The 18,998-nt window shown below is 40.6% G+C and overlaps 1 protein-coding gene across 5 annotated transcripts; it reads right to left on the reverse strand.

Annotated features, from left to right (window-relative positions):
- Positions 1-1,576: 1,576 nt before the first annotated feature.
- Positions 1,577-16,283, reverse strand: YIPF4 (Yip1 domain family member 4). Of its 5 annotated transcripts, XM_075089269.1 has the most exons (7): positions 14,745-14,996; positions 12,060-12,213; positions 8,987-9,158; positions 6,763-6,840; positions 5,460-5,573; positions 4,995-5,088; positions 1,577-3,112 (listed from the first exon to the last, which is right to left on the reverse strand). In XM_075089269.1, exons 1-6 carry the CDS (start codon positions 14,842-14,844, stop codon positions 4,999-5,001), a joined length of 708 nt encoding a protein of 235 aa, XP_074945370.1. In that variant the 5' UTR covers positions 14,845-14,996; the 3' UTR covers positions 1,577-3,112; positions 4,995-4,998. The 5 variants fall into 5 exon arrangements, with proteins under 5 accessions (XP_074945370.1, XP_074945368.1, XP_074945369.1 ...); XM_075089267.1 differs by lacking the exon at positions 12,060-12,213 and having other exon boundaries at positions 14,745-16,283; XM_075089268.1 differs by lacking the exon at positions 4,995-5,088 and having other exon boundaries at positions 14,745-14,993.
- Between the last annotated feature and the right edge of the window lie 2,715 nt (positions 16,284-18,998).

The following is an 18,998-nucleotide window of genomic DNA, read 5'->3' on the forward strand; positions in this document are numbered from 1 at the left end:
CATCAGAATTGTCCCAAGAGCAAAATGAGCAGCGTTTACGCTCACTTCACTTCAAGTGAAACATTATAAGATCAGTAAAGGTAGTGGCAAAAGTTACAGTTCCAGATCTGCTCTAAGTTGTCTCCACATCAAAGCACTTGATTTCGTACACTTTTCAAGTAGGTATAATTTTTCTAATGAATAACAGAGTATGTCTGACGGGTAGAAGAGGGAGAAAGACGCATACCTGTGTACAAATCTAGCTGCTCCATACAGAAGAATGTCCACAGAGCGCGTCTCGCTAAGGTACAATACCCATGTCTCCATCTTGGACAGGAACCTCTTTGCTGGATGGTTGTGCTCTCAGTTCCCAGAAATACTATCTGTATTATCACAAAAACTTACTTAGAGCCTCAAAGCTTGAGACTGATGGCATGTATAGGAATATAGACATGTCTTAATTCAGTAAATATAAATGAGCTTCATACATTCTGTAAACAAGTTTAATTCAAAATTTTTATAAAATACATCTTGTATTTACACACATACCTCATCTAAAAATATGAGTTTGTTGAATGCAAAGTTATTACAAACTATCAGAACCATGTGAGAGCTGTTTGTACATTTCTTGCACAGCATATGCAAAAGGTGACCCTAGAGATGCTAAGATTAGAAGGTGCAAAACCGCAATTGTGTACAAAATATGTACTATGTTACGTGCATATCTACATTGCATATTATACATGTGCCAAGTCTGTGGAAAGGAAGTTAAAATTGCAGCTATAAATTTCACAGAACTTTAGTATAGAGAAAATCAAGATATCTGGAAATTAAATAGAACATTCTTGCATCCTTTGAATATTCATAGTCATTTCAGATGCACAGGATCTGTTATGGGCATCTAATCAACAGCTCTGCAAAGAGGAACTAAGCTTAAAGCTCTCTGATAGCCCAGTAACCTAAATGTTTGTGGTGATATTAGCTAAACCTGTATTCACAGAGTCTGGACTGAGTCTTCTAACACTAGCTGGATATTCCTGTTAAAAAAGAAATATAAGTAATGAGAAAGAGATAAGACCAGATTATCATGCAAGATTCCAAAGCTAACATGCCTTTTTTTTTTTTTCTCTTTTGAAGTACACTGTCATTGCCTTTTTTTTTTTTTTTTTTTAAGAACGTGGTATGCTCACAAAACACTTGCAGATAAGTATTAAGGTGCTGATGTAATTTCTTTAGTACAACTCTGCAGTATTTCCACCAGAACTTCTGCAGAAGTAAAAAATTAGGTGAATAGTCAATCACTCTACCAGTTTTTCTCCTTTAATGGATTACAAGCTAGAGTATTACATTACAATTTATGCTCAGCACCAACTTTAAGTAGTTCTGTTTAAAACCAACATAAGCTTCAGCCAGAAAAGCAGACTGAATAAGCTAAAGGTTTGTGGTAGAGCTGGACTTTAAAATTATATGTTTTGCATCAGTAACAAGGGGTAGAAATATGTTACTAAAATGGCAAGTTACACAGTTCAAAAAGCTGAAAAACTCCAGTTCTGATGAGGAAACACGCCTGTCAGGGATCAAAGACAGCCCTTGCTAGTACCTCGTCATGGTTGATTTTTATTTGCAGCATTAAATTAGAAAAACAGGAAAAGAGACATGGGGAATGCTTTTTTTTCCTGTTACCCAAAAAAAAAAAATTGAGAAACTGAAGATCCATTTGGTAATACGAAATACTGAAGATTGCAAATGCCTAAGTTAGTACCATGCAAAGTGGACTTCCCTTGTGAAGAAACATTACCATAAGGAGCATTACATAAGCAATCAACACAGTACACAGGAAATATTTAACGTGTCAACACATTATTACATAATCCTTGGATAGTCAAAATTTGCAAGACACTAATTGTTACTAAGGCTGTAATTCTGCCTTATTTAGTGGGGGGGAGAATCTGGCCTTACAAATCTTTTTTATGTCTCTTTACAAGGGATTAACACTGGGAGGGGGGAGGGGGGGCGAAATGGAAAATGGATGCATGTTAAATACCATGCTATTAAATGCCATTGCTTTACAAGACAGAGCAAGATGTTGTAAAACATAGTTAGGGAAGCATTATTTTTATTTTGTCATCATAAAATAACATTGTTTAAAGATCACACAAATTTGATAGATCATCTTTTTTTCTCCAACATTAAGCCAGCACTACATTTGAGAAAGGTATTCACCCATTTCTCTGTAAATTTATACTTTTAAGTAAAATAATTTGATTCTCTAAATATGCATTTTAATTATGTCACGCAGTATCTTGCTCCTTTGGTCAGAGATAGTAAGTGAATACTTCAAATACCAGTATCTTCAATTTTTAAAAACCCAATATACATCCTTAACCAAGGAGTATTGACGCTACACACAAGCCATAGATACAAAATACACAGTATATACATGTTTTGAAAACAAATTGGAATTTATAAAAACTCAATAGCCAAATCAAAGTAATTGAGGCACTAAATTAAAAGTAGTATCTTTATGTCTTGATCATACAGACTTTTCCATGAACAATCAGGACTGTTTCATAAATATATATTATCTACAGAATTTGCTGTGCCAAAAAAGTCAGCTGTGTTTAAGCTCAAAAGAAAAATTGCACTTTGAGATTGTTACAGTTAACTTCTCATTCTTCTCCTCGAATATAGTAATCTGGTCCTAGTGCTTTTGGCACAGGTATCGAGTTGTGGTTTTGCTACACTTCCTTATAAAACACAAGGTTGTTCTGTTTTATTCATTAAAATCTGAAGAGTCAAACAAACCTGGAACTTTGATACAAATCTATATAGCTACAGTTGCTTCATTAAATAATATACACAAATATGCTCTTCGATCTTAAAACATCTTGACAACTGGATACAAAACAGTCACTTATCTCCTGCCTCCTTAATCTTACGCATTATCAGTTTGCAAGTGACTAAAATATGGTTTCTGGCCACATCTTGCACTAGATCACACCCCAGTGTACAAGGACAGAAAATAAATGTATAATAAAAAGATTGGATAAATTAGAAGGGGTTTCTTGGTCTTGAATTCTTCTCCAACTAGTAATGATGCAGCACTGTATGCAGCCCAGAAGACTCCAAACAACTGAAAAAGAAGATGAACAGTCTTAGCTAATGCCACAAGAAAGTCTCTCCAAATACCAAGATAAAAATCAGTTCTTCTCTCAATATAAGTAAAAAGCTGCTTCCCCCCCCAAGAATTTTCAGGGGAAGAACTCTACATGCCACACACAAAAAGAATGCGCTATGAATTTTCATTTAAGTTTAGAGAAATATTTAACAAATAGGCATGTTATTTTCATTTCAGAATTTATACTGAAGTGGGCAGCTCAGCTAAGGATCTACAGTAAGTTTTCTCTAATATAAGACATATAGATACCATAAAGCAAGCTGTAAGCTTACATACGCAGATAATCTGAAACTTCACTGGATTAGTAACTTTTCTTTCCACCTTAATGGTCCCCAACTAATAACCCCTCCCTTTCTTTAAGCAAAGGAGTTACTACACTTGACTCTTCCTCCTACAATATATACCAGAGGGTTAAATTACCATTTTTGTTATTTCAGGATTCATCTGGCTCATAAGCTTTTCTTTAATTATCGTGCCCCCCCCCTTACATTCCTATTCCTTTCAGGTGCAGTGAGAAGCCTGCCAACATACAACCTGTATCAAAAACTATATTGCTTACTAAGTTAAGAAAGAACCAGTTTAAAAGACTGGTAGAAAGTAACATTACCTATGAATATCCACTATGTTGTATGAAGTTAGCACGCATACTTTAAAAAAAAAAAGTCCTGAGGTCAGTGAACTTGACTCAAACCTCAAACTAACAAGGTTACAGCAAAAAGTAATCAGGCTTCATTATCCTCTAGCAGCACCCTGAATATCAACAAAAAAGGAAAAAATACTTAAAACTGAGAGGCATGCAAAACCACCATAACCTTCTGCAAAACACAAGACCAAAGAGGGCAGACATAATAGGACCCCAGCAAAGACCTTTTTCCACAGTTCTGTCAGATGAGTTGAATCCCCTTGAGGGATTACGTGGCCCGTTCAACTGCCATTGTAAAACCAAAAAACCAACCCCAAAGAAATTGCACATTATTGCATACTTCTGTTTTTTGCTGCCTAACCTGGGACTGCAGAGATGGACAAGAAGGACAATCAAGATCCTGACTGGATTCCCTAAGATATATTAGGAAAATTGCAGCAATTAAAACAATCGAGGTGCATTACTTTGGTAGTTTACTTTGCTCATTGCAACTGGAAAAGAACCGACTTGAATTTCACTATTTCACTGTAAAGTCCCCAGCTTTAGAACTGTGAAATATTTCCCCAAGCACAGAGGTCTCAAGCCATACAAAGTAGTACTTGTCACAGCATAAATAGTTTTGGCCATATGGGGCTTGGCCTGCATTTTCACCCTGAAGATACAAAGGTAAGAACCTTGCACAGATTCACCCTGAAGTTAAGGTAAGACTGTTAGCAGTCAAGTAACAGATGTTTAATTAACATATATTTATTTTCAAGTTATATATTGGTTAACTGGCAAGTTCATGATTTCCTTTCCGACTGTACCACTAAATAGTAATTGCAAGTTACCAAGTCACAAAGACAACACTTGTTTTTTGTCATACACTTCAGTTGTGCTTCAATTATACTCTTTAGCAGCAAGCTAAAAGGACAGAAATCAATCAAATCAACAGAACAAGAACTCTAAAAGCACACAGCTCAGCTAGTAACAGAATTTCTCAGTCAGCCTTTCCAAAAGTTGAGCAATAACTTCAAAGGCTACCTAAAAGGGTTTCAAGGAGTACTGGAAGTGTGTAAGAACAGTATGGGGTTCTGGGATCTATCAGGGAACATTGCGAGTTTCATAGAAGTGTCCGACAGCAGGTGGTATCAGGCAAGTCATTCTTGCTTTGTGCCTTACATTCCACATCTGTAAGATCAGAACAATACTTACCTACTTAGCCTGCAAAGGGTATTGAGAGCTTTGTACTGCTACAGCTATGGAAGGTCTCAGAACAATGACTAACGTCATATTCACGCTGCAGTAACTAAAAATAAACAGGATGGTGGAAGGAATGGATAGAACAGCTTATTTTCAGGTTCTTCATTTTGAGGTTTAATTATGCATCCTCTTCTCAAAATGGTCATCCTATTTACTGCAACTATTATAGCACAGCAAAATATTTGAACAGAAGCTAACCTGATAACAACAGGTTACAGCAACAGCACCGTCTATCCCCAAGTACTCAAAAGATACAACAGAATTCGCTTAGCAGTCCACCATGCTAACCAAAAACGGTGACAGAGCTTATGCTGTAGTTCTGAATATGTTGTCCTGAACAGATTAATACATGGAGATGTTAAGAAAGTGACTTAAAAGTAACTGTAAACAACTCCCAGTAGATGATACTGAACTTACTTTTATTAGGGTAGAAACAACTTCAAAGGATCCAACCACCAAAAGCACAGGTGCTATGACAATGAGGGGAAGTAGGGAATATCCTATCACACCAAGAACTTGGCCATAAGCAACCTGAAATTTTCAAGCACATAAAAACAAGCTTGTTATTGCTCAATCTTTGTCACCAAACACAATTTGGTATTGTTATATAAGTACGAATGGAGATAACAATGTATTAGGTATTCATGAAATTTCAGCTAGGAAGCTTGCTAGCACGAAAATTGTTTTTTATATGCTACCCCCTAGAAATTTATATATTTCACATTTTGAGCCACAAAACTGATTTACAGGCATCTGGATTATGCTGGTATGCAGAAAGCCCATGCAACCACATTTATAAAAGCTTTTTCTTTCGAAACAGTATTCACATAAGATGACTCTAGCAATTGTGATTAAAAGAAAAATCTAAAACAAAGGAATGTAAATAATGAAGTCTGCAAGAGTAGTTCATCATTAATGCAAGATGCATAGTAAAAATACAAAAGCCAGCTATCACTGTATATTTAGTTCTTCATGACACAGTTCAATGCATTTTATGCTGCAGAGCCATTTTAAGAAGTTTCTACCCTTCCGAATCTTCCGCTGTAGCTGTCTGCGGGCCTTGATGTAAGTCCCTTTTTGTTTACACCTGAATGACTTAATGACTCAATTTGTAAACAGCTCAAACAGCTATTCCGACCCCGCTGGTGCAAGCAGCTGGAGGGAACATGCGCTGACTTTCATCCTTTAATGGGTTTGAACTGCAGTAGGCCAAGGATGAAAACAAACACTAAGTGCTCGACCCACAAGGACATTATACAACTGCTGCTGGCCCCATTTAAAAAAAGCAAAGTTTAAATAAAGGACAGTGCAAGAGAAGTCCAAAAGAGGGGAAAAGGTCTTGTTTAGCTCCGTGAGGGAGGGAAAAAACAAACAAACAAAAAAATCAAAAAAACTTGTCCCTTGAGAATGGACTTCAGTTCTGGATCACAGGCACCTGTTAGAATTTCTGGGATTCATAGTACAAATTTTCACATTGTTTATCACATCCAGTGCACCATCCATCACACAGAAAGCTTAGCTGACCATTTCTGTATTTTAGATATTATTTTGGAGGCTAAGAACCTGAAATGTAGATGTTACACTTACCAACTGCATCCGTTCTTAGTTGGCTACAAGGTCCAAAGCCAAGCACCAAGAAAACCCAACTACTACCCAAAAACATAGCCAAGAGCTTTTACACTACCCCCCTTCTATGTCCTTTTCGCATACAGGTACTTACTTCTCCTCCAAGAACCCTGGCCAGTAAAAAAATTGTCAAGGATCCAAATATCCAAATAGTTATAATCCAAGAAACAACCTTAAGAGATAAAGAACAATTTGTTTATAGTAATAATTTTCATTGTGGGAAAGGAAAACTCATTTCTATTAATCACTTTCACTGCAGTCAAGGATTTTTTTATGCAAAACTGAATTCTGAATTGTGGTAAGAATAGTTTTACTTATCACAATGCAACTTGAGAATAAAAGAGCAGAGGTTACATTTACAGAATCACATTAATGGTAATACAGTAAACATGGAATGGACGTACAATGAGCTTTGTAAGTAATGTAATATTGTATCAGAGTAGGAAGGGTTTAGTTAAAACTAAGGCTAAGACCACCCTAGCTAAATGCATTCACATCACCCCCGTTAAAACAGGCGGGCTCAGACAGTTTTTAGAAGTCAGCCCAACCAATCCAAGTGGTTGGAATTCTGCTGCTTTAATCCACAAAGATGCCACTTTACTCAAACTGAGATCGATCAGAAGACATAGGACTAACTTTCAGTAGAACTTGATGAGGATTACAACTTAAGAAACAGCCCCAGACTCCCAGGACAAAGTCTGCAATTATTTTTTCTTGCTTCTTTCATTGGTCTGCCCTTAAACTGAAGAAGAAATCTTAAAATCATTCTTCAGCTTAACAAGCTTTCCAAGTAACTTAGCTATTCTTGGGGTTGAGGCACTGGGAGGATTAGAAGTGAAGCTCTCCCTTCTGAAATACCTTTTTAGAGGGGAAACAACAATATCAGTCCAGTGTGTATTTCCAAATATACAATAGCTGCACTTAATGAAGTTAGTACTCACTTTTTTTTTCTTATTTAACAGTTCCAGATTCACAGAAAAATCAAATAGGGGATGATTTTTCTTCAAACTTAAAACCAGATAAAAATCACAGCTCCACTTCAAAAAAATAAGATAAATGTAACAGCTTTATGCTATTTGTGAAAATAGTGCATGGCCTCCTTTTACTTCCTCCTCTTCCACAGTCTAAAAGAGGAGGACCACATTAGTCTCAGAGCAGGTGTTCTCATCTCTCTCCTGCTTACAGCCCACTAGATTCAGTTCATCTAGTCTGCTGTCAGTCAGTTTAGCTTTCCCTCCTCACACATATACAACACACATCCATATGCTAAATCCACTGCTCCTAAGAAACATTAGACCTACTGTTCATGTACAGTAGGTACACAAACTGCAGAAGGTAGTTTATCTGTCATGGGATCAAGGGTCCTTCCTTTGCCTAGGAGACGGCTAGGCGGTTCACTTTAATACAGTGGTTTAGCCTACTCACTTCATGTCTCATAGAAACAAGATACTGAGAGCGAGTTCTTCGTCAGCATTTGGTACACCATATGGAAGCCAGAGGTCGTAAAGGGAATGATTTTATCTCGCCATTCACAAAAATCCTTGCACAAGCACATTCTGTTGCTTTACATATGGTTTATTGCTATACTAAGTTGTATTTAAAACAGCTGTAACTACACATAGTCATAAAGATTTCTGAAGCAGGATCACCTAGGCTTACATTCAAATTGTGACTATAACCAATATCACTTCCCTATTTCAAACTGAACATAAAGAAAAAAGCTAACGGTGTTTATGGAGGCCAATTAAATCTGCACAATGCCTCTGAATAGCTATTCACCCAAGAGTTCAAAAGAAATTATGGAAAAAGTCTATCAACGAGAAGAGAGTTATTTAACTGTAATTGAGCAGGGAGGACAAAACAGCAAATGGCACTAACGAAGATTAAATATACCAGATAACAGTGGTCATATAGTATGATTTAAACAAGTAGCTTTATTTGTCAGGAAATTAAAATTCATGACATCCAAACAAATGTTCTTCGGTAACATTTTTTAGTAGTAGAAAGCATGTTAACAAAAGGTCACAACTGAATGGAAAGATTCACTAATGTGACTATAAATCCATTAGTATTGATCTGTTTCCTCTAGAAACCACATCTTTCCTTTGTTTTAACTGTATAAACATAAGCCTGACATTTCATCACAATTAACTTATCCATGCGCTATTTAATACATTTCCTACTGCTGTCTTTCTACATATTAACCTGAGAAACAGCATTTGAAAAGACTTTCTACCTACATAAGAATGCAAATTGCTTAGCAATCATGTCCCCAAATTTAGTCTAGATTTCTTTTTAGGTAGAAGGCTTACACCCACCTTAAATTGTCCATATAATGAAATCATTGAGAAGAAGAGGACAACTGCCAGAGGACCCCAGAAGTCTGGATTGTCTCTCACTACTTGCCTATTAAACCCAAGAGATGGCATAGGCATCAAAACACATCGAATTTTGTAGTAAATATCCTTCAGATCAATGTCGAGTTCTTCCCTGAAATTGTAAAGCAAGAGAACATTACTACACACCGGAGTAATGAAACAGAGCATAAAGCAGTAACTTCAGGGGCAAACATTGGGTCTCCTGCCAGCCACAGGCTTTCTGAAGCCATGACTAGCAAAGGAACAGTTCATCCACAACAAAGCAATACCATACCTTCATCCCGCATTCCGTAACTGGTATGACACAGTTAGATATATTTAATTATTCAAAAATCAATTACATGACTGAGCATAGAAAACATACGCCACATACCCTAACAGTCTACATTAAGACAGTAGATCTATTTTCTGACATGCAGGAACACGTGACACATTCATAACACTATGACTATTTAAAAGTCAAAGACATGCGTACACAAACGTAGGATGTCCGTGTGTTCCTATGCTGAGCAGTTTGGCGTGAGCATACTCATTATGGAAACATTTTATTTCAAATTCTGCAAGAAAGAGTACCTTTACATTCACTAATCCTAAACCATTCAAAATACATTGGGTAAAACCAGTTTCTTTTAACATAAAATGGGGTTTAACTTGCTTCAACAATAGTAGTTTTCAGCAGACCAGTTTATGCCAGTTTTTATTTACTGGCTTGTTTCCAATATGGGTAAAAATAAATAAAAGCCAATTAAACTAGCAATAAATTCTATCAATACATCTTGCTCTTCTCTAATTGCCTTCTCCACTCCCTGCTACAAACTCTCTGTAAGCTGCTACAAATTGATCAGAAGATTTTTCTGCATAGGAGGTTCTTAACTGGCACATCTTGTCCTGATTGTCCTAGCACAAGGGGAAGGAAACAGACCTTCTACGCAGTGGGCAATTCTGCTTCTTTTAGGTTTATACGTGGAACCTTAAGACAAAACTGTACGCTAGTGTCTTCCTTATGCAGTCATGACTGAGGTGCTCTGAAGAGCTGCAAGAGACTTCAGGCAGATATCCCTCTGCTCTACATTTAAGAGCGCAGTGGAGAACAACATATAATCATATCCTAAGTCCATTTATGGAAGTTTTGTACAAGGCTTTGATATATGCCTTTTTCCTCAGAAACGCTGAAGCAAGAAATAAGTGCAAAGACATAATGCTTGATGGGATGAAAGATGATTCACCCCAATTTCTCTTTCCTAAAAAAAAATTAAATACTGCTCATTGAGTCCCTCAAGGCAATGTCAGGATTGCTATTACTGAAGCTATTTCAGAATTGGTATTACTAACCTGTGACTATATAACAAAAATTGTTCTTTAACACATCCCTGAACCTAAAGAGTAGACTAGAAGCGTCTATTTTCCTCCATTTACCTAAACAGGATGTAGCTTTCCTATATTTTACTCTGAAGATTGTGTAACAAATATTTCCTGTCTGGAAATAATTCTTTGTCATCACCTAGAGCTTCTGACAGTTTCATGCGAATTAACTGTCTTTTACATGAAGCTGACAGCTATCTCACCTAAGAAGTGATGGTAGCCTGTAACAGGAAACAAGTGTCTGGAGTAAGGCTGCCCACTGAGAAAGGAAGGAAAAAAATCTCAGTCTACTGAACAAACTGCTTGCATGGTAGCCCTGCACTGGTGAACTTCCCTTAGCTGGCTGATATTCTTGAAATCCTTAGTAGGATTCAGGCTGCAAGGCTTCATTACAGCACAGGTTCTGGGAATAATCAGAACTGCATAAAAACTGCTACATGGAAGTCAGATTAAGGCCTTCTCCACTAGGATGATTATATTCATCCTGTTTGCCACAAACTGATCATTTCCCTGGCATGTTCTCCTCACTTCCAGCAATCAGAAGCTTAGAACACCTAGCTGTCTTTGAGTCAAAGACTTTGATCTTTGTGACTTTGGGGTTTTTGGCTTTGCGTCTTTGGTTTTTGTGGTAAAAAAAAGCTACACAAAAGAGGTAATTCCTATGCTGTCACCTCAGTACACCATTCTGTTTCTTAATTAAAAGTTAGAGGATTACAGAACAGACTTATTCACACAAGGAACTACTTCTGCACACTTTAAATTAAAGTGCTTTTCAAGTAGCAGTTTCATTGTTAAGCTCTCCAGACATCTGTTCTCTCAGCACTCTCATCTGAGTTCTCCAGAGTACTCTTCTGCTGACTTCATTTTTTAAAAAAGCATTATTATCTTTAATTCACACAGGAAAACACTGAGACCCTAAGAATGAAGTTGCTTATGTGCAGACCAAGGGCCAAGACCCAGGCTGCCTGACTCACAGTGTAGTATAGCCTTAAGATACAAACTTCCTTCAGCCAACCACGTTTCTGTGAACAGAACAAGGGATGCAGATATTTTCAGTTTTAAGGACATTTTTGTCTTTCAACACTTACACCCTTTTAATCTAAGCTTTATAAGGTAAGATAGCATCAAAGATTTTAAAGTTTGTGCTACCCTGCCTCTAGCATCCCTAATAAGCATGATTCACAACGCATTTACTTCAGAGCAACTAGCAGAATTTACTTAGATTTACTTAATACTAATCTTTCCACAGGATTGTCTTAGCCTCTGATTCTTTGACAGCATTAAGAAACTTGTAACATCAGCACAAGAGACAAAGAATACAATCTGATTTTCCAAACCATTACAAGATCACCAGATAAGAGCAGAAAAGCCATTAAAGCTTTATACTTACAGAGATTAATAAAATTGGATTTTACTTCCTCCTCTCCTCCTCCCCCACAATGAATAACAAGCCTCTCTTTTACACTAAAAATAAAATCCATAATGGGAAACATAATCCTTTCATTCCTGCACCAGAAAACACTCACTGGTAATTTGTCAAACAGAATTCTGCTCGCAGCAAAAGGCTGTGGGACAATTTCAGAGGCTAAAAGTTGTTTGGTTTTCCTACACAGCTAATAAAGATAGATATCCCAAAATAATTATGACATACAAGAGTGGCTTGTTGTCTTCTGGGTCATCATCTTCCACTTCCAGAAGCCAGCCATACCCTCTCTGTCTTAGGAATGTAGTTGCAGTGGATTCTTTGATGAATTCTCCTCCAAGATTTAGCTTAACATCTGGAGTTGTTATGGAGCCACTAAGATCTTAGAGAAAAAGGGAAAGAAAGATATACGTTTCTATGCCTTGTCACAAGCCATTTGATTTCAAAAGTACTGGAAGATACAACAGACATATAAAGCTGCATGTCCTGGTCATCACTGTGAACTACTCAAAGTTATAGAATAAAATTATCCTTCAACAGATACGTAATTTGAAAGGGTGCTTCTGGTTTTAATGCAATGGTAATAATGTTGGTTTACACCTCAAATTACCAAGTTTTAGCTTCTAGAGGGAACTCTTGTTTTGTTGACATAGAGTTATGGTATGACAGAAAGGCTTCAATTTTTGCTTTATCACTAATCATGCAAAGGCATAAAAGGAGTTAACTAATGAAAGTCTCATCACACTTTAAGTTGTGGATTATTTACCACTTTTTTGCTGACCATGCTATACCTCTTTTGGAACCCATTCCTGCACCGTGGCATTGTTTCAGACAAAACCATTTTCTGCTTCTATGTCCAATTTTTCATGAAAGGAAAACATTTGTAGATGTTTTCATTTGTAGCCTGCCTTTAACACAGCTGAAACTGTTACAAAAAGCATACTATCAGAGATCCTTAGGCTCCAGCCAATAAGATATATTGAAGATAACTCCTTGTATATCATGATCTTACTCTGCCACAGTACTAAACAAAACGAAGAGTAATTCATGTAGGTTATGGCTATCACTAATAAATTGGTGATCTATTTATCACCAGTAACTATTGATTTTATTTTCTCATTGTATTCAGTTATATACAGATGAAAAATACAAAATAGTAACCGAAAATATAGAAAGCAACTTGAAGAAAAAATACAGAAGTGAGAATTCCTTTAGGACATGATGGATTTCCATTATTTGCTAAAAAGGAAAAATCCAAACATGGAAATTTTTTGTACAAGCTTATTACAAATATATTGAAAGACAAAAACTCTCTTCTCATCCAACACCTTTTCGCTTCACCGAAGAAAATCTTATTTTGCCTTTCCATTGTTGTGTGTTCTTCACACAAAAACATTCCTAGGCACAAACTTCCTAAAACACCTAGCTATAGCAACTCTTTCTGAAACACATACTCGCAGAGGCACATCAGGCCATATTTGTAGATTATATTTGCAACATCTTCTATCAAAACACAAAGCAGTTTTACTGAAGAAAGATTTGTACAGTGACAGAATCTCACACAGTCTTCAGTCAGCATGTCTGAAGCGTTCACTGTTCACTCAGTATCACAATTAGTTTAACAAAATTCTCCGTCCCAAATCAGCTTGCTAGGGAAAATAAAACAGCCTGTGCTTTTATTTCTCATATGGATCAAGATTTGGGAAGCAACTAGAAATTAGAGTGCAGCATGCAGTATTTTAATTTAGAAATGTCAAGCTGTTTAATTTTGCTTACATTTTTGTTTCTTAGGGTAGGTCTCTGCAGCACTCTGCAGACAAGACTACACTTGAACACGCAGGAGATCACACCTTGCTTGTGTTCATAAGGAACATTCAGCTGAGTTCAATTCAACACACCCTACTGGAAAGGTGGCTGTGTTGGACTGGGTTCAGCATTGCTCAGCAAATAATTCAAGGGGTAATCCAGAGAGTTTCTGTGCAGAGCTACATTTGGATCCTTTTTCAGGCTAACGTGGAGAAGAAAAACAAACCAGAAAAAAAAAGAAAGCCGAGATTGTACCTGTTGATTGGTATTCCTTGCCAGAAGGACTGGGAAGTTCATCAGAGAACAGGCATTCTACAGCAGTTTTTCCACTTCAGTAATTCTTTTTCAGGGTGGGGCACATGAGTCAGATTTACATGATTCCCTACCCCTATCCAAAATTACAACAGTAACTAAATACATACATAAAGCAGAATGCTTGTTGTTTAAATGGGTAGAGCCCAGAAGGCCATTCTCCCTCAAAATAAGTTGGCAGAGTGTTGACTCTTATATTCATTTTCACAGTCTTAAGACAGTTCTTCACGGCAGGCTGGATCACCGCAGCTGCTTGTGCAGCAGGCCACACCTCACCCCCTGAACTACACGCAGGGCTTCTTTTTTGGCCACTCATTACTGTGCCAAAACAAGACACGGCGCCGAGGCTTTGGCCCGGCACCAGGAACGCGAGCACAGGGTACAGACTCCACCAGGCGCCGAACGGCGCTCCCAGCACGGCGGGACGGAGGAGCGGTCTGTGGCGGCGCTCCTCGCGGTCACGGCGGGTCGCCGGGCGCAACCTCCACCAGGGCGATCCCGAGGGAGGGCGCCCCTCGGCCGGCCCTGCCCCCGGCTGCCCCCGCCGGGCGACAACGCAGCGGCTCGCACCACGCCAAGCGCCGCCGCCGGCGCCCTGCAGCGGGTCCCGGAGCCGCGGCCCGAGGGCAGCGGCCACCGTGGCCACGCCGCCCCGCCCCCGGCCACGCCGGCAGCCCCAAGGCGGGGGCGGAGAGAGGCACCTCCTGCCCCAGCGGCACGGCAGCCTCCCGCTCCCCGGGCCCGGCCCAGACCCTCCCGGGGAGCGGAACGGCCGCGCCGCGGCCCCGCGCTCACCTTCGGCGTCTGCCGAGGAGACGAAGGTGAAGTCCCCGCTGCTGGGCGCGTAGAGCGGCGGCGGCTGCTGCTGCTGCTGCTGAGGGCCCGGGGGCTGCATCTCCCCGCCCTCCGCGGGGCTGCGGGGCCGGCAGGCAGCGGGGCAGACGAGCGGGCGCCCGGGCCGGGGGCCTCACGGGGCCTCCTGTTCCTCCCCCTCCGGCGGCGGCCGGCACCGACGCCCGGAGCGCAGCCGCCTCACAGTGCAACAACAAGCGACACCGCCCCTCCGATTGGCTGCTTGCAACGCGCGCCGCAGTTGGCCGCCGCAGAGCCAATGCTGACTGGCTCCCCGGTTCTGTCTCGGGGAGTGAGGTCACCTTGACTCCGCTATAAAGCTTCTCCTGATTGGATGACACACGGCTCATTGGGGGGTGGGGGTGTAGTGTTGTTACTGTTCGCTCGCGGGGGGCCGGCGCCGTCATCAGGCTTGTGCGTCATCGGACGGACAACGGCCGCCGTGGCGGCCTGGGCGGCTTCCCCCCGCCTGGCTCTGACCTTGGTGGCCGCTCCGGCGTGAGGGCCGCTGCCGGGGCGATGGGCAGCGTTCAAGACCTGAGGCCAGATGTTTTGGTCCGGTCTGACCTCCCGGAACCGAGCCGAAGGCCGACGGCAGAAGCTCGGCACCGGCGGCACCCTGGGACGACAGCTTCACCCCCTCGGCCCCATCAGCAACAGTTTTCATGGGTTTCTTTCACAAGTTGTTCATCCCCACGGCCGGTGCCCTCCGCCTGCCCTCATCTGCCTTCGGCGTGTTACCATGTTTAATTGTAAATCTGCTGCTCATTTCATAGGGAGGTATTTTCTTCTGATACCTTGAACAAAAGCTAAAAGATAGAAGGTTCCACTGTGCCTTTTGCGGTGGACAGGATATGCTAAATTTATGCTGGGCCAGTGCACCAGAATTGTTACTTCAAACATATATAAAAAAATCCTTCTTGGATGAAATGGAAAAGCACAGGAGGTACTAGTGATTAAGAAAGGATCACAGTCAGGAGTGGAAACTGACACCTGAGAACTTTAATAATGCTTGGGCCAGATAGGAGGGTATTAGCAATGAATGCCTCATTGACAAGAACCTCCTAAGAGAATACAAGGGTGTGAAGATAAGGGAAGGCCACAAATCAGTCAGCAGTGATGGCAAGGAACATCTTGCCCCTGAAGGCGCTGAAGCAAGGAAACTGGGGGGAAGGTATTTCTGGCAGGGGGAGGTTGTGACCACTGACTCAGCTGAGGGACAAAAGGACTACCCCACCACCACCACATGACTACTCTTGAGCATGTGCAATGAATTAAAATCACACCGTAGCTTTAAGTGAAGAAGATAGAGACCAATGGAAGAAGAGGATGCTCAGTCAAGTCAATGATTATGTATTAGATAGGCATCATATGTTAATTTCCATGTATAAATGACAAAATTTAACTCCAGTAGGTGCGCATCCTAGGAAGAATTATCTCCCGTGCACCTGGTGCTGTAATAAAAGAATGCCTGCTTTCTAAAACTCCAAAATTGAGTCTTAGAGAGTTCTTTTAACTGGCTTTTACGGTGTCAGTTTGTTTGTTTCTGCATTCTGCTTGAGCCATGTAATCTGTGTCCTGCATACTGCTAAAAGAGTATTTTGAACTTTCAGTATCAAAAGATTTGCTGGCAAATACTCAGCCTTTTAAAAATAACTCCAGCGTTTTCTTTGGGTTTTTTTTTCTTTGTTGAATAAAAGCATCACCCCAAATATTTTCCTTCCCTGATGGATAGGAAAAATTGCAACCTTCCTTTTGACTGTTCAGAAAGATACGCCTCTATCTTTACTATTGGGCAATACTCTGTATGGCTCCACCTCTCGGTATTATCTGCAACACTTTGGCTAATTGTTTTCCATGTACAATCATGAATCCATTCTGTTACTCTACATCCTTTTTTTCTCCCCTCTCATTCTTTTGGCTTTGCTCCCTCTCAGAATCTATAGGCAGTTTTCATGGTATTTTTTAAGTGCCTGTATATTAATGGTATCCTTGGTAGTCCCCTGCAGTTCTGAGGTTTCTGGACTGCTGTCCTGCAGTTCCCTTGTCTAGGAGGAAATCTGGCATAGTCACAAATCAGATGTAGAATGCAGCACGATGCATATCTCCAGAATGGCTGCCTTTTTAGTTCATAATTGAACAGAATTGGACTGATTTTAACGGAGTGAGCATAACTGGAAAGTTCCTACTTTGCCATATCCAAAGATAAATGAAGTTTGCATTTATATCAACTTGAGTTCAGGCTCTTTGTAGACATTTTACAGTTGTCTCTGTGGTCACTTTCCTTGCAGCAGCAGCAGCAAAAAAAATCACCTATATTTGTATGTAACCTATTTTTTAATTGAAAACTGTCTTGATAATACAAAATGGCCCTACTGGTATCTGTGTAATTTGATTTCCCATTTAAAAAGTTGAGCAATGAAGACATCTGGTTAAGAGTATTTCATTTTCTTAACGCATATGTGGAACTTGTTTCTTGCAAGACCTTTGCAGTAGGCTTCCTTCAATTTCTGATATCTCTGCCTCTTTACTCTGTTACAGCCAGCCTGTATGGTTCAGGGATCTTTTGGCTGATGCTCTTAGTCATATGGTTTATTTGTAGGTACTCCTGTGAGGAGGAGGGAGTTGGACTTGATCATCCTTATATGTCCCTTTCAACTCAAGTTATTCTATGATCCTATGATTGTGCTGTTCCCTGTTGTTGCTGGGATGTCTTGGATGCTTCTGGAAGCTGTACCCTCAGTAGGATGCCGGACACATCTGTTATTGGACAAATTTAGAAGCATGGAATCATAGAATCACAGAATCATTTAGGTTGGAAAACACCCTTAAGATCATCAAGCCCAACTATAAACCTAACACTGACAGGTCCACCACTAAACCATGTCCCTAAGCACCATGTCATGTCTACAAGTCTTTTAAATACCTCCAGGGATGGTGACTCAACCACCTCTCTGGGCAGCCTGTTCCAGTGCCTGATAACCCTTTCAGTGAAGACATTTTTCCTGATATCGAATCTAAACCTCCTCAAGCAGCTTGGGGCCATTTCCTCTCATTCTATTGCTAGTGACCTGGGAGAAGAGACCAACACCCGCCTCGCTACAACCTGCTTCCAGGTAGTTGTAGAGAGTGATAAGGTCTCCCCTCAGCTTCCTCTTCTCCAGACTAAACAACCCCAGCTCCCTCAGCCGCTTCTCATAAGACCTGCTCTCCAGACCCTTCAGCAACTTTGTTGCCCTTCTCTGGACACGCTGCAGCACCTCAATGTCAATTCTTGCAGTGAGGGGCCCAAAACTGAACACAGCACTCGAGGTGCGGCCTCACCAGTGCCGAGTATGGGGGCACTATCACCTCCCTGCCCCCCTGCTGGCCACACTATTTCTGATACAAACCAGGATGCCATTGGCCTTCCTGGCCAACTGGGAGCACTGCTGGCTCATGTTCAGCTGGCTGTCAACGAACGCCCCCAGATCCTTCTCCGCTGGGCAGCTCTCCAGCCACTCCTCCCCCAGCCTGTAGCGTTGCATGGGGTTGTTGTGACCCAAGTGCAGGACCTGGCACTTGGCCGTGTTAAACCTCATACAAGTGGCCTCACCCCATCGATCCAGCCTGTCCAGGTCCCTCTGTAGGGCCTAGGCTCTTTTAGGTTCCTTTGGTTGGTTGGTTTGTTTGTTTGCTTGCCTTTAATTTTTTTCTTTTTATTTAACTACATATAGGGATGACAACAAAGGATGCCATGTCAAGGAATTGCTTGCACATAAGGCAAACCTTTCACTTGCTTCATTGTGATTCTTATTTATTGAAGCAGGGTCTCAAAACCTTTAAGGAGTTTGGCACCTGTCTCCTAACAAGACCAGCAACATGCACTGCTAGAACAAGAGTTGGGGGTGTGTGGGACAAAAGCAGTGTCCCTTTCGATAAATGTGAGGAGTAGCTCTCAGGGCACTGTAAAAGGATGGGAGGAGACAAAAGAGAAAGACATGAAGTCTCACACTGGATCAACTTTGAGGAGGAAACTTGGGACAATGATAATTTATGACAGAATATTGTGCAATAAGATGAGTCACAAATGCATGTTTTATTAATATGCCAAACAGAAGCAGTGACAAATGAGATTGCATGGTAGGCTGGGTGGCTAGCTCTTTCTCTCCTCATTTCATGGCTTTATGCACTGGACCCAATGCTATCATGTGCTGT

The sequence above is a fragment of the Phalacrocorax aristotelis genome, chromosome 3 (genome assembly GCF_949628215.1).
Source record: "Phalacrocorax aristotelis chromosome 3, bGulAri2.1, whole genome shotgun sequence".
Taxonomy (NCBI): domain Eukaryota; kingdom Metazoa; phylum Chordata; class Aves; order Suliformes; family Phalacrocoracidae; genus Phalacrocorax; species Phalacrocorax aristotelis.